Source organism: Chlorocebus sabaeus, chromosome 14 (assembly GCF_047675955.1).
Source record: "Chlorocebus sabaeus isolate Y175 chromosome 14, mChlSab1.0.hap1, whole genome shotgun sequence".
NCBI lineage: Eukaryota > Metazoa > Chordata > Mammalia > Primates > Cercopithecidae > Chlorocebus > Chlorocebus sabaeus.
Window position 1 is genome coordinate 92711199 of NC_132917.1, and position 14327 is coordinate 92725525.

Below are 14327 nucleotides of genomic sequence, written 5' to 3' on the forward strand. Positions count from 1 at the left end.
AACGTCCTGCTCATCTTTTTCCTTCCCTTCCTTACTCCAGTCTCCCTTCTCCCCTCAAGAGTACCCAGGATTATCCTACCAACTCCTTCTCCATGCGGGTTGTCAACACTATCTTGGCTGCCTACGACCATGAAACCTCAGTTTTACAGAAATTCAAAGTGTCTAAGCACTCAAAAGAAATACTATTCTACTACTGGTCACTGGTTACCACAATAAAGACTACAAAGACAATACCTCCCCTTCCTTCACTATATCTCATAGAACTACCAGGAAGGTTGAGGCATAAAGATGAATGTTCAAGTAAGTTCCTTGCAGCGTTGTAACAGAAAAAACTGGATACATTGGAATTGTCCATTAACATTAAATAATTGATATATCTTTTTTAGTAGCTTGAAGTATAATTCACATACCAAAAAATTTTTATCCTTTGAAAGTGTACAATTCAATGGCTTTTAGTATATTCAAGAGTTTTAAACCATTACTACAGTTTTTTTGTTGTTGTTGTTTGTTTTGAGATGGAGTCTCACTCTGTCGCCCAGGCTGGAGTGCAGTGGTGCAATCTCAGCTCACTGTAACCTCTGCCTCCCGGGTTCAAGCAATTCTCCTGCCTCAGCCTCCTGAGTAGCTGGGATTACAGGCGTGTACCACCATGCCCAGCTAATTTTTGTATTTTAGTACAGACAGGGTTTCACCATGTTGGCCAGGATGGTCTCGGTCTTCTGACCTCGTGATCTGCCCACCTTGGTCTCCCAAAGTGCTGGGATTACAGGTGTGAGCCACCATGCCCAGTCTACTACAGTTTAATTTTAGAACGGTTTCACCAATTCCCAAAATAAAAACTCTGTACCTATTAGCAGTCACTCACTACTCCCTCCTCACCCCAGCTTCTGACAACCACTAATCTACTTTCTGTATCTACGGATGTCTCATCTGGACATTTCATATAAATGGAATCACACAGTATGTGGCCTTTCGTGTCTAATTTCACTTAGCACCAAGTTTTCAAGGTTCATCCCCATTGTAGTGTGTATTAGTAGCATGTTCACTTCTTTCTTTGGCTGAAGAGTCATTTTTGTTCATTCCGTCATCAATTGATGGATGTTTGCATTGTTTTCATTCTTGTCTGCCTCTTATGAATAATGGTGCTATAAGATTTGCATACAAATTTTTGTGAACATATATTTTCAATTCTCAGGAATACTAGGTATGCAGGTGTGCACCACCACATTGGCTAATTTTTGTATTTTTTTGTAGAGATGGGGTCTTACTGTTTGCTCTTTTTCTAATTGGATTGTGTGTCTGTTTTTGTTTACTGTTAAGTTTTGAAAGTTGTTTATATATTCTAGATCTGAGTCCCTTGTCATATGTATGACTTAAAAATCCTTTCACCCAGTTTGTAGCTCATCTTTTTATCCTCTAATGAGGTGTTTCAAAGAGTAGGTTTTATTTTGATGAGGTTCAATGTATCAATTTTTACTTTCATGGATTATACTTTTGGAGTCAAGCTCAAGAACTCTTTGCCAAGCCCTATCTCCTTTTTTCTGAAAAATTATTAAGTCCATGATCGATTTTGAGTTAGTTTTTGTATGAGGTGTGAGGCTTATGTTGATGTTCATTTTTCTGCCTGTTGATAACCACCTTATCTAGTACAATTTGTTGAAAAATTTATCCTTCCTCTATTGAATAGCTTTTGTACCTTTTTCAAATATCAGACGGGCATATATGCTTTGGTCTATTTCTAAGTTATCTATTCTCTTCCACTGATTTATGTTTCTTCTGTTTTTGAGACAGAGTGTTGCTCTGTTGCATAGAGGTGTAATCTCAGCTCACTACAACCTCTGCCCCCTGGGTTCAAGCAATTCTCATGCCTCAGCCTCCCAAGTAGCTGAGAGCACAGGCCTGCGCCACCACACCTGGCTAATTTTTTGTATTTTTAGTAGAGATGGGGTTTCACCATGTTGGCCAGCCTTGTCTCAAACTCCTGACCTCAGGTGATCCACCTGCCTCGGCCTCCCAAAGTGCTGGGATTGCAGCCATGAGCCACCACACCTGGCCCCACTGATTTATGTTTCTATTTTTCCATGAATGCTATAGTGTATTGAGTACTGTAGCTCTAAAATATGTCTTAATATCAATTAGCATGTTTACTTATACTTTATTCTTCAAGATGTTTAAGCTATTCTAGGGCTTGTGCCTTTCCATATGAATTTTTATTATTTATTTATTTATTGAGACGGAGTCTTGCTCTTGTCGCCCAGGCTGGGCTCAAGCAATTCTTCTGCCTCAGCCTCCTGAATAGCTGGGATTACAGGCGTCCGCCACCATGCCTGGCTAATTTTTGTATTTTTAGTAAAGACATGGCTTCACCATGTTGGCCAGGCTGGTCTTGAACTCCGGACCTCCGGTGATCCGCCCACCTCAGCCTCTCAAAGTGCTGGGATTATAGGCGTGAGCCACCGTGTCCGGCGCCTCCATTTAAGTTTTTTGTTTTTTGGTTTTTTTTTTTTGAGATGAAGTCTTGCTCTGTTGCCCAGGCTGGAGTGCAGTGGCATGATCTCGGCTCACTGCAACCTCCACCTCCCGGGTTCACGCCATTCTCCTGCCTCAGCCTCCCAAGTAGCTGGGACCACAGGCGCCCGCCACCACGCCCAGCTTATTTTTTGTATTTTTAGTAGAGACGGGGTTTCACCATGTTAGCCAGGATGGTCTCGATCTCCTGACCTCATGATCCGCCCACCTTGGCCTCCCAAAGTGCTGGGATTACAGGCATGAGTCACCATGTCCAGCGCCTCCATGTAAATTTTTTTTTTTATACTTTAAGTTCTAGGGTACATGTGCACAACATGCAGGTTTGTTACATGTGTATACATGTGCCATGTTGGTGTGCTGCACCCATTAACTCGTCATTTACATTAGGTATATCTCCTAATGCTATCCCTCTCCCCTCTCCTCACCCCATGGCAGGCCCTGGTGTGTGATGTTCCCCCTCCTGTGTCCAAGTAATCTCATTGTTCAATTCCCACCTATGAGTGCTGCTATAAAGACACATGCACACATGTGTTTATTGCGGCTCTATTCACAATAGCAAAGACTTGGAACCTCCATGTAAATTTTAAAAGAAGCTCCATGTCTATACAAAAAGCTTGCTGAGATTTTGAGAAGAATTACATAAACCTATAGACCAGTTTGGGGTGAACTGACATCTTTACTATACTATCCTGCAATCCATGAACACAGTACGTCAGTCCATTTCTTTAGGTCCTCTTTGGCTTCCTTCATAATCATTTTACTATTTTTAGCATACAGAGCCTATACCTGTCGGTTAAATTTATACCTAAGCATCATATTTTCTCTGGGGTGACTATAAGTAGCATTGTGTTTTTTGTTTGTTTGTTTTTAAGATGGAGTTTTTGCTTTCTTGATCAGGCTGGAGTGCAATGGTGCGATCTCAGCTCACTGCAACCTCTGCCTCCTGGGTTCAAGTGATTCTCTTGCCTCAGCCTCTTGAGTAACTGGGATTACAGGCAACCGCCACCATGCCTGGCTAATTTGTGTATTTTTATAGAGACAGGGTTTCACCAAGTTGGCCAGACTGGTCTCGAACTCCTGACCTCTGGTGATCCGCCTGCCTCAGCCTCTCAAAGTGCTGAGATTACAGATGTGAGCCACCATGCCCGTTTAAGTAGTATTGTACTTTTAACTTTGGCTTCCACATGTTCATTGTTGGCATATAAAAATGCAATTAAGTTTTGTGTGTTGCTCTCATATCCTGCAACATTGCTGAACTCACTCTTTAGTGAGTTGTCACCATTTCTTATTTTAACCATTTTAATAAAAGTGTAGTGACAGCTCGTTGTGGTTTCAATTTGCTAAATCTTCTAATCTACGCTTCAGATTTGTAGCTGATTTCTACCTGGGTCTCATGCTTTCAGTATAAGTGAATTCAATTCAGTTCATTAATTCAATGATTCACCTTTCCCAAACGTTAACGCCCTTTTCAACTACCTTGTTGCTGTCTCTTGTTCTACCATCTGGTGAGCTTCTTGAACAAGAAACTGCAAATCAACCTGAAAAAGCTCCCTTCTTCTCGTTCCCTACACACATGACTCATGTTGTTTCATCTCCCTTAGGAATCAGGCTCAGATTTTTTGATACACCAGTATAAAAAATTATAAAATAAATTTGAATTGTATGTATTGTTTTATACCTACAAAATAAGAAGACAAAAACGGTGATACTTTTAGTGACAGTTCGTCATGAACTGCTCCCCGTTAGCTTCCAGCCCTTTGAAAAAGCAACAGGATAACACAGAGCAAGAGCCAAGAAGGCTTCGTGTCATTTGACCAAGTAATCTCATGTTTCAAAATTACTCTAAAGAAATGTTTAAGAAGAAACAAGAGTTTCTTGTGATCGCCCAGGTGTGATGGCTCATGCCTGTAATCCCAACACTTCAGGAGGCCGAGGTGGGAAGATCACTTGAGCTCTGGAGTTCAAGACCAGCCTGGGTAACACAGTGAGACTTCATCTCTACTAAAAATCAAAAAATTAACAGGGTGTGGTGGTGCACAGCTGTAGTCCCAGCTACTCAAGAGGTTGAGGTGAGAGCGGGAAGGGCGCGGTGGCTCACGCCTCTAATCCCAGCACTGTGGGAGGCCGAGGCAGGTGGATCACGAGGTCAGGAGATCAAGACCATCCTGGCTAATGCGGTGAAACCCCATCTCAACTAAAAATACAAAAAATTAGCCGGGCGTGGTGGCAGGTGCCTATAGTCCCAGTACTCAAGAGGCTGAGGCAGGAGAATGGTGTGAACCCGGGAGGCGGAGCTTGTAGTGAGCTGAGATCACACTGCCACTGCACTCCAGCCTGGACAACAGAGTGAGACTCTGTCTCAAGAAAGAAAAAAAAAAAAGGAAGGTTGAGCTGGGAGGATCGCTTGAGCCCAGGAAGTCGAGGCTGTAGTGAACTGATATCATGCCATCATACTTCAGCCTGGGCAACAAAGCAAGACCTTGTCTCAAAAAAAAAATTTAAAAAAAAAAAAAATATACACACACACACACACACACACACACACATACATACATAACACAAAATTGAAATTAAAAAAAAACAAGAGTGATCTACAGCAAAGACATTTACTAATGTTTTCTGTAATAGCAGAAATAGCGGGCCGGGCGCAGTGGCTCAAGCCTGTAATCCCAGCACTTTGGGAGGCCGAGGCGGGCGGATCACGAGGTCAGAAGATCGAGACCATCCTGGCTAACACGGTGAAACCCCGTCTCTACTAAAACTACAAAAAAACTAGCCGGGCGAGGTGGCGGGCGCCTGTAGTCCCAGCTACTCAGGAGGCTGAGGCAGGAGAATGGCATGAACCCGGGAGGCGGAGCTTGCAGTGAGCTGAGATCCGGCCACTGCACTCCAGCCTGGGCGACAGAGCGAGACTCCGTCTCAAAAAAAAAAAAAAAAAAATAGCAGAACAATGAGGTTGTTTCTCAACAATAATTTGCTGTTAGAGATGTAGTATGTTCCCATGCTCCAGGTGAGAGGTGAAGGTGGCTAGATTAGAGATAGGCAGTGGGCACAGTAAACAGTGGCTTCATAATGGATAGAGTTTGAAGGTTGAGTCAACTATACAAAGCATGTAGTAGGTACCAAATAAATGCTTAACAAGAATAAAAGTCATTCATTCATCCTATTGGTTTCATTTTATAGTTCCCAAACATAATAAATATATATCACTTATCTCCTCAACTCCTAAAGCAAAAAGTCTTCGTGTGGCATTTTATTCTCTCTTGACTTCCCCCTGCTGCTGGGTGTCCCTCTGAGTCTTGCCTTGGTGAGGGTCCAGGGATCACCCAGGTGTCCTCACAGTGGCCATACTGACTCCAATCCCAAACCCACAGGAGGATTCTGGAGTACCCTGAATGTCTATTTCCTCTTCCAATTCCATCATTTACCATTGGAACCATGCTGGGCGGCAGTACTTGAGAAAAGGTCCCAAGAGGGGAGAGAGAAGTAGGTGAGGTACCTGGCTTGTGGCAAGAGTCCAACTCTCCCCCTTTCAGGATACCAGGTGAGGCCTTCCAGTCTCATGGTTGGTGGAAAAGAAGGTGAGGTCCCTTCTACCCAGAATAGAAATGAGTACCAATGGCCAGATGTCTTCCAAGGCAATACAAGAAATGAGTTCAAAATGGAATGTGACAGAGTCTCATTTTGTCACCCAGGCTGGAGGCACGATCTCGGCTCACTGCAAGCTCCGCCTCCTGGGTTCACGCCGTTCTCCTGCCTGAGCCTCCCAAGTAGCTGGGACTACAGTTGCCTGCCACCACGCCTGACTAATTTTTTGTAATTTTAGTAGAGACGGGGTTTCACCATGTTAGCCAAGATGGTCTCGATCTCCTGACCTTGTGATCCACCCGCCTCAGTCTCCCCAAGTGCTGGGATTACAGGCAGTGAGCCACCGCGCCCGGCCGGAATGGTTTTATAAAGAGCATATGAGGGCAGTCATTAGACAGAGACTGTTTATGTGTTCATTACGTTGGGAACTGCCTCTATTTTCAGCCTGATTTAATATTATAAACCTCACCCCTTACACGCATTCATTCAACACATATTTGTTGAGTGCCTATGAGGAAGGTACAAGGATGAATAAGACAGAATGTGTTTGTGTGAAGCCTACAGAACAATGGGAGAGATGGACAGAGAAGTAGTATAGTGCCAGGAAGAGGTTAATGCCAGGAGGTAAATGAGGCAGGGGAAAGGGAAAGAAAGCAAAGGACACAGAGGCTATTTCAGATTAGAAAAGCCTTCCCTGATGAGCCAGCATCTGAGGTGAGAGAAACAAAACAAACTATGTAAGCACATTCTAGGAACAGAGACAAGTTTGGAATATTTGAGAGATACTAGGCAGTCTTTGTGTCTACAGTCCAGAGAGCAAAGCTGAGGATAGAAGGAGATGAGATCAGAGATACGGGCAAATGTCAAATGGTGCAGGCTACCATTAGGAATCCAGAGTCCATTATAATTGCATTAGGAAGCCAGCTGGTAAGTTTCAAGTAGGAAGTAACATGATTAGATTTATGTTTTGGAAACATCATTGTCCGGAAGGAGAAGTGGTTGAGAGCAGGCTCTGCAGTTACACACACTAAAGAGAATGGGGGCTTTGATTTAGAGTGGAAGCAGTGGAAATGGCAAGAAATAATCTATTCAGAATGTACTTTGAAGGTAGAGCTAGCAAGAATTGCTAATGCATTAGGAGTAGATTGTAAAGAATAGAGTAGTCAAGGATGAATCCTAGGTTTTAAGTTTCAGAGACTGAGTGAAGAGTGGGATCATATACTAAGTGGAAAGCGTGAAGGAGGAGCAGGTTGGCATGGGCAAAGTTGGTAAGGAAATGAAAAGTTCAGTATCAGATGTATTCAGTTTGAAATGCCTTTTAGAGACAGTGAGGGTGTCAATGGATCTAGAGCTTAAAGGAAAAGACCTATACTGGAGATACACATTTACAAGGCATCAGTACATAGATGGGTATTTATAACTATGTAACTAAACACGGTCTCCACCTTCAACAATTCAGATTAAAATAGGGTCGTTCATCTAAATACATCACAACAGGAACAACTCACCAGGAACAGAGGAGGCGACAGCAGTGCCAACTCACCTTTGGCACCAGCTGATGACTTTGCAATCCAAACGTTGCCCTCTCCATCCTCCTTCTTTCTGTTATAAGAAGCGAGAAAGAACTCTCTTTCATCTGTCCTTGAGTTACTGACTGGTGGCTGAATTCCATTCTGTGCTGGAGCAACTGGGGTCTTGAGATTGGTTGGATAAATCACATAGGACTCAGGGAACCATGTGCAGGACTCAGCCAGTTCAGGGCTTGTCTTGATTAGCCTGGCAGATGACAGAAGAGGGTCAGCCTCCCTTCTTAGTGTACTTTGTCACTCCCTTCAGAAACGCCACTGCTTTCCCCCAGAGATCTTCCAGGAGGCAAAGCGTGACTCAGTCTTCTAACACCTCTGTTTGCTCTTAGTCTCCCTGGACAAAGCTCAAATGCATTACTGGGGAGCACACAGCTGTTAGATACAACTTTAAAGGCATACCCCAGTTAATTCAAAAGGCTTAATGTCCAACACTTTCGCTCTTTTTAAAATGCATCTCTAAGGAAGCTTCACTGGACATAATCCTGAGCCAATACCTTTTCAACACATATGTTGTTGAGCCAGACCCATACTAAAAAATGAAATGAGGAAGAGAGGAAAATTTAAGTAGCAAAAAGACTACCCTGGCCCAGCTCTCTATAGGAGAAAAGGTTATGTAGGAATCTGAATTAGAAGACTTTTTAAAGCCCTTCTTTTCTTGCTTTTAGCTCAGGCTGGCTTCGGTGACAGAATAAAAAAGGTATCTTTCTAACAGAACACAGGACACCAGTGGTCATAGTGAAATACACCTCCTGCTCCCCAAATACCATAACAGAACAGAAGATAAAGTCAGGCAAGGCCCTTAGCACACAGGGGCTTCCCACTGCATCTACTCTGCAATGAGACCCCTGGAGCTAGAGGCACTGGTATCACATTTCACAAATTAGGAACTGGGTCACAGAGAAGCAAATTTCCTAAGATCATAAAGGTAGGGAGGACCAGCCAGTCCGCAAGCCCCGAACTCCCAAGTCTTTCTTTCTTTTTTTTTTTTTTAAACAGCTCAAGCTGCTACAAAACCCCCAAGTCTTAACTGGAAACCTGCTCTTACTCCCCAGGAATCAGAGACAGGGAAGAACCTGCCCACAGACATGCACTGGCCTTCCCTGAGCTGTGCTCCCTCTTCCGTTTAGAACAGAACTGTTAATGCCAAGTCCATGTTAAGATTCACCTATAAACCCCAGTCTGTGAACGAATGGTGGAAATAATGACATTTTAGATAGAGATTAAAAATAAATTTATTTTAAAGCGAAAGAGAAAGAACTGAAAAGCTACCTGAACTTCAAGAAACAAACATATTTTTAACTCACTGAAAGTTCAACTCCGTATCTGCATTGTTCCATCCAGTGCGCAGTAGTCAGCCACATATGGCCACTGAGCATTTGAAATGTGGTCAGTGTGACTCAGGAATTGAATTTAAAGTTTAATTTTTTTTTTGTTTGAGACAGAGTCTCACTCTGTCGCCCAGGCTGGAGTGCAGTGGTACGATCCTGGCACACTGCAACCTCCACCTCCCGGGTTCAAGCAATTCTCCCACCTCAGCCTCCCGAGTAGCTGGGATTACAGGCGCCTGCCACCATGCCCAGCTAATATTTATATTTTTAATAGAGACAGGGCTTCACCATGTTGGCCAAGCTGGTCTTAAACTCCTGACCTCAGGTAATCCACCTGCCTCGGTCTCCCAAAGTGCTGAGATTACAGGCATGAGCCACCATGCCAGGCCTAAAGTTTAATTTGCCTTTAATTTAAAAATGGATGCATTATAAAATATTTTTCCATTAAGCACAACTTTATTGATATGGTGAGATAATACTTCACTTTATTGTTGCATTGCAGCATGCACATCAGGGCCATGTGTCATTTCTAGCATCACACACAAACACATCGCTATTCTATTCAGGGACAATAGATTGATTCAGTTCAAGTGATTTATTTCTGTGCACTGATGAAACATTATGGTATGTTTATTACGCAGAGAGCATGAGTTACAGTGCTAGCTATGTACACCACAATTGGTAACTTAGGTGAAACAGAATTTCTTCCTAGTTAAAAAAATATTTGGACACAGTTTTAAATTTAAAATAAAAGCATACCACTGATGTGGAACTGAGTAGGAACACAGAAGCTAGAACTATGACAAGGACAGTAAGAGATTAAAAAAACTGAAAGGAGATATGCCACAGATTCACAAGCAATGGTGACTGCAATAGGCTATGGTCAAAGTAAAATGAAAAAACGATTGTGTAAAGGAGACTTTTTTTAGCAAATACATAATAAATTTGGTAAGTATTTTTCTCTCAATGCTCAAAAAAATTAATGAATCTCAATGCTCAAAAAAACTAGTGGCTGAAATCACAATAGCCAACATATTTTTAAGCAAATGTTTAGCAGAGTTTGAGTTTATAATTTTGGGCAACCATAAAATGGCTTGGATTCTTACACAAAAAGAAAACCATTTTAGATGCAAATGTGGTTTTAAAAAAACTATTTTAAGGAAAAGACTTAAAAATATAATTTACAAAAAACGAACAATCTTCAGCTGAGTCACAATTGCCCACAGACTACAAAACCTTTCTAACAATCAGAGATTGACTCAAAATTTGAAAAATATTAAGTAATTTCTTTAGCTTTAGGTGAACTGTGTGACATAAAAGATGTTGTCCAATTAACACTTTGGATGTTTTGCCTCAAAGGATTTCCAAATATATGAAAAAACGCTGTCAAATTGCAGCTTAAAAAATATCAAACTCGGCGGGCATAGTGGCTCATGCCTGTAATCTCAGCACTTTGGGAGGCCGAGGTGGGCAGATCACGAAGTCAGGAGATCAAGACCATCCTGGTTAACACAGTGAAACCCTGTCTCTACTAAAAATACAAAAAATTAGCCAGGTGTGGTGGCAGTTGCCTGTAGTCCCAGCTACTCGGGATGCTGAGGCAGGAGAATTGCTTGAACCTGGGAGGTGGAGATTGCAGTGAGCCGAGATCGCGCCACTACACTCCAGCCTGGGTGACAGAGAGACTCCGTCTAAAACACACACACACACACACACACACACACACACACACACACAAAACCTCATAGTATAGATATTTTAAAATCTTTTACACCTGTCACAGAATTTTACCTAATGCAAAAAATTACCTTCTAACATGACAGATAGGACTTCAGCTAGGTTGTATCAAAACAGAGATTTACGGCTAGGCACAGTGGCTCACTCCTGTAACGCCAGCACTTTGGGAGGCCGAGGCAGGTGGATCACCTGAGGTTAGGAGTTCAAGACCAACCTGGTCAACATAGTAAAACCCTGTCTCTACTAAAAATACAAAAAACTAGCCGAGCGTGGTGGTGGGAGCCTGTAATCCCAGCTACTAGGGAGGCTGAGGCAGGAGAATCGCTTGAACTGGGAGGCGGAGGTTGTAGTGAGCTGAGATCGCACCACTGTACTCCAGCCTGGGCGACAGAGTAAAACTCCATCTCAAAAAAAAAAAAAAAAAAAAAAAAGAGGATTTACTAAGATTAGTAGACTATTGTTTCCTTTACTACTTCATTTTATTGTATGATACATGTTGGAAACATCTGCTTCATGGCATTATGTGTTACATATTGAAAACATTTGTGTTAGGTTTGCTTTCTGTTTGTTTATCTGAGACAGGGTTTTGTTCTGTCGCCCAGGCTGGAGTGCAGCGGCACAATCTCAGCTCACTGCAAATTCTGCCTCCCTGGCTCAAGCGATTCTTGTGCCTCAGCCTCCCAAGTAGCTGGGACTACAGGCGTGCACCACCATGCCCAGCTAATTTTTTTTTTGTATTTTTGGAAGAGACAGGGTTTCACCATGTTGGCCAGGCTGGTCTCAAACTCCTGACCTCAAATGATCCACCTGCCGTGGCCTCTCAAAGTACTGGGATTACAGGCATGAGTCACCATGCCCGGCCTTATGTTAGGTTTTCTGAAGCAGACTCTAAGTGTCATGGATACGGTTGTTAAAATGGTTCTGTATATACTCGATGATTCTCCAGTTCATGGAAGCAGAAGATAATAAATTTAATGATACTGTGTTCTCTGCCAGTATTCACTGATGGAGAGGGGGAAGGGTTTTTTAAAATAAAGATTTACTTTTCAACTCCAATTCAGATTTTCTTGAAAATAAAAGGAATGTCTGTCAAATCATTATTTTCACTCAGTAATTCATCATGTCAATAATCAAAATAAAAAATGACTTGTCATTTGCATTTTCTTATCTACATACTGCATATAAACAAGCTAAATTTAAAGCTCCAAGGAAGGGAAAAGAAGACCTTATTTACGATCCAGCCAGACAGGTGTGAGAATTTATGTTCCAACTTCTTAATATAAGTTGATAATAATGATTTCACATATTTTTATAACATGACTCAGTATGCAAAAAATGTTAATTGTAATAGCAATATGAAAATTGGCTGCAAAAACTAAAAGTAATCTGAAGAACACTTTGTTGATATTGATAAATTCAGAGTTACTTTTCAATATATTCAATACATCTTTGAATTTGATATTTACAATATTGAACTAACACAAGAGTTGGTGAATTTACTTGGACGTTATTTTGAAAATAAGCTTTTACTTCATAGTCAAATCAATTATTCTAGAAAAGATGAACTGGTTTTGAAAATGTGCGTGCAATATTAAAGGAAATAGATCTGGCATTCAAGGTTATTGAAAAACTTGTATGTACAACCTAAGTACATAAATCTACTTCTTCAACCACATATTTTTTATGTAATCTAAATTCAGATCAAAGCTTTCCAATGAATATTTACTGTTTGAATTAAGATGTGCTACATATGTAAAATTCACATCAGATTTTGAAGACTCCAAATGAAAAAAAAGAACGTAATAGCTTTTTATATTAATTACATGTCAAAATAACATTTTGGATTTATTTAAATATAATAAATTATTCATTTAATTGCAGCTGCTTCTTTTCTTTTTTTTTTTTGAGAAGGAGTCTCACTCTGTCTCCCACGCTGGAGTGCAGTGGCACCATCTCAGCTCACTGCAACTTCCACCTCCCAGGTTCAAGCGATTCTCCTGCCTCAGCCTCCCGAGCAGCTGGGATTACAGGTACTCACCACCATACCCAGCTAATTTTTGTATTTTTAGTAGACATGCGGTTTTACCACGTTGGCCAGGCTGGTCTCGAACTCCTGACCTCAGGTGATCTGCCCGCCTCAGACTCCCAAAGTGCTGAGATTACAGGCGTGAGCCACCACGCCCGGCTTGCAGCCGTTTCTCTGTGCTTATTTTAATGTGGCTACTAGGCAGTTTATAATTACATATGTGGGTAGCATCCTATTTCTGTTGGACAGTGCTGGTCTGTAAGATGACCTTGATTTGGAAGCCCTCATTTCCTGCACAGAACCAAGACCAGGCTCTGTAGGAAGTCCTTTGCTTTTGTCGCATTTCCTCATGGGCCCATTTGGGAAGTAATCAGAAATGGAGATTTACTTACATCTATAAAACAGCAATGTTCAGGAGAGGAAAAGCCCGCCTCTCATCTGCACCAGGAGAAGAAAAGCCCCTCAGGGTTTTAAGACTATGGCCTTGAGGCCTCAATGAAATTTCTGAAACTCCCTGAAGTGACAGGAGGAAGGACTGGGCAGCACAGGTTCCTGCACTGAACCCCACCAAGGCTCTGGGAAGCCTCCTGAGGGTACACAGTCACAATGGCCAGGGGTCCCATTTGTGCAGATTAAAACTGTCCTGGCTTAATAGGAGCTACTATAGCCATGGGCAACCCGGCTGTTCTCTCTGAGCTGCCATTTTGTCCTATATAATGAAGGAGACTTTATTTCTCACTCTCTGGAGCCCTTTCAAGCCATACAAAATCATGGGAGAGAGACAAATGGATAAAGGGAGCCATCATATCTCGGAACTACAACAAGCCCCTCACAGGACAACTGAGACAAAGATGGAAGCTGACGAGCATGATGCATAGGTCTGCATAGGTCATGTCACCATTACAAGGTGCTATCACGGATCACACTGCATGCCTCCGAGGGGCAACGAGCAGGTACTGTCACCACCATCCATCCCCATTTTACAGATGAGACACTGAGATTCTGATGCTTTCCAAGGTCACAGGTATTTATCACACTTGGTCATGACTCCAGCCCTAGACTCACTCTGCTTCACTATAACTGTGACATATGCAAATATGGAGACCATTATTTTTTTACAGCATCCTCTGCTTCCTACTTTGTCTTTAGGGGAAAAATCATAGCAGAAAAGGTTTAACAAATATTTAATAAGAATTTCTAAGTGAATAATCTGAACAAACAAGCATGTCCCATTTCTATTTCTGATTCCAGTGTAACAGTCATTTGCATTCTAAATATAAAATATGTCACAAAATGACTTCAGGAAGCCTCACACTCCTTCGGGAGTGGGATGAATCCTGATAAATCCATCATAGAGAGGAGTGGGTCCATAAGTTACCAGGGCCAATGAGTGAACAAAAAGCAGAAATGTTCCTGTGAGCACCCAACCTACTAAATATCTAGAGCCCAGAAAAAAATGTTAGTGGGAAAAGAGCATTTTGCATTGAGTCATATCTCCCAGGACCTGGCTACACACACATGTTCACCAGCCAT

General features: G+C 42.1%; 1 protein-coding gene across 1 annotated transcript in view; it reads right to left on the reverse strand.

Moving 5' to 3' along the window:
* The window catches only part of TTL (tubulin tyrosine ligase), a 44600-nt gene that overhangs the window by 25280 nt on the left and 4993 nt on the right, over nucleotides 1-14327 (reverse strand). Inside the window, exon 3 of the mRNA XM_008008397.3 lies at nucleotides 7661-7893. Within this exon, the coding sequence (XP_008006588.1) occupies nucleotides 7661-7893 (233 nt within the window). The remainder of the gene's footprint in view (nucleotides 1-7660; nucleotides 7894-14327) is intronic.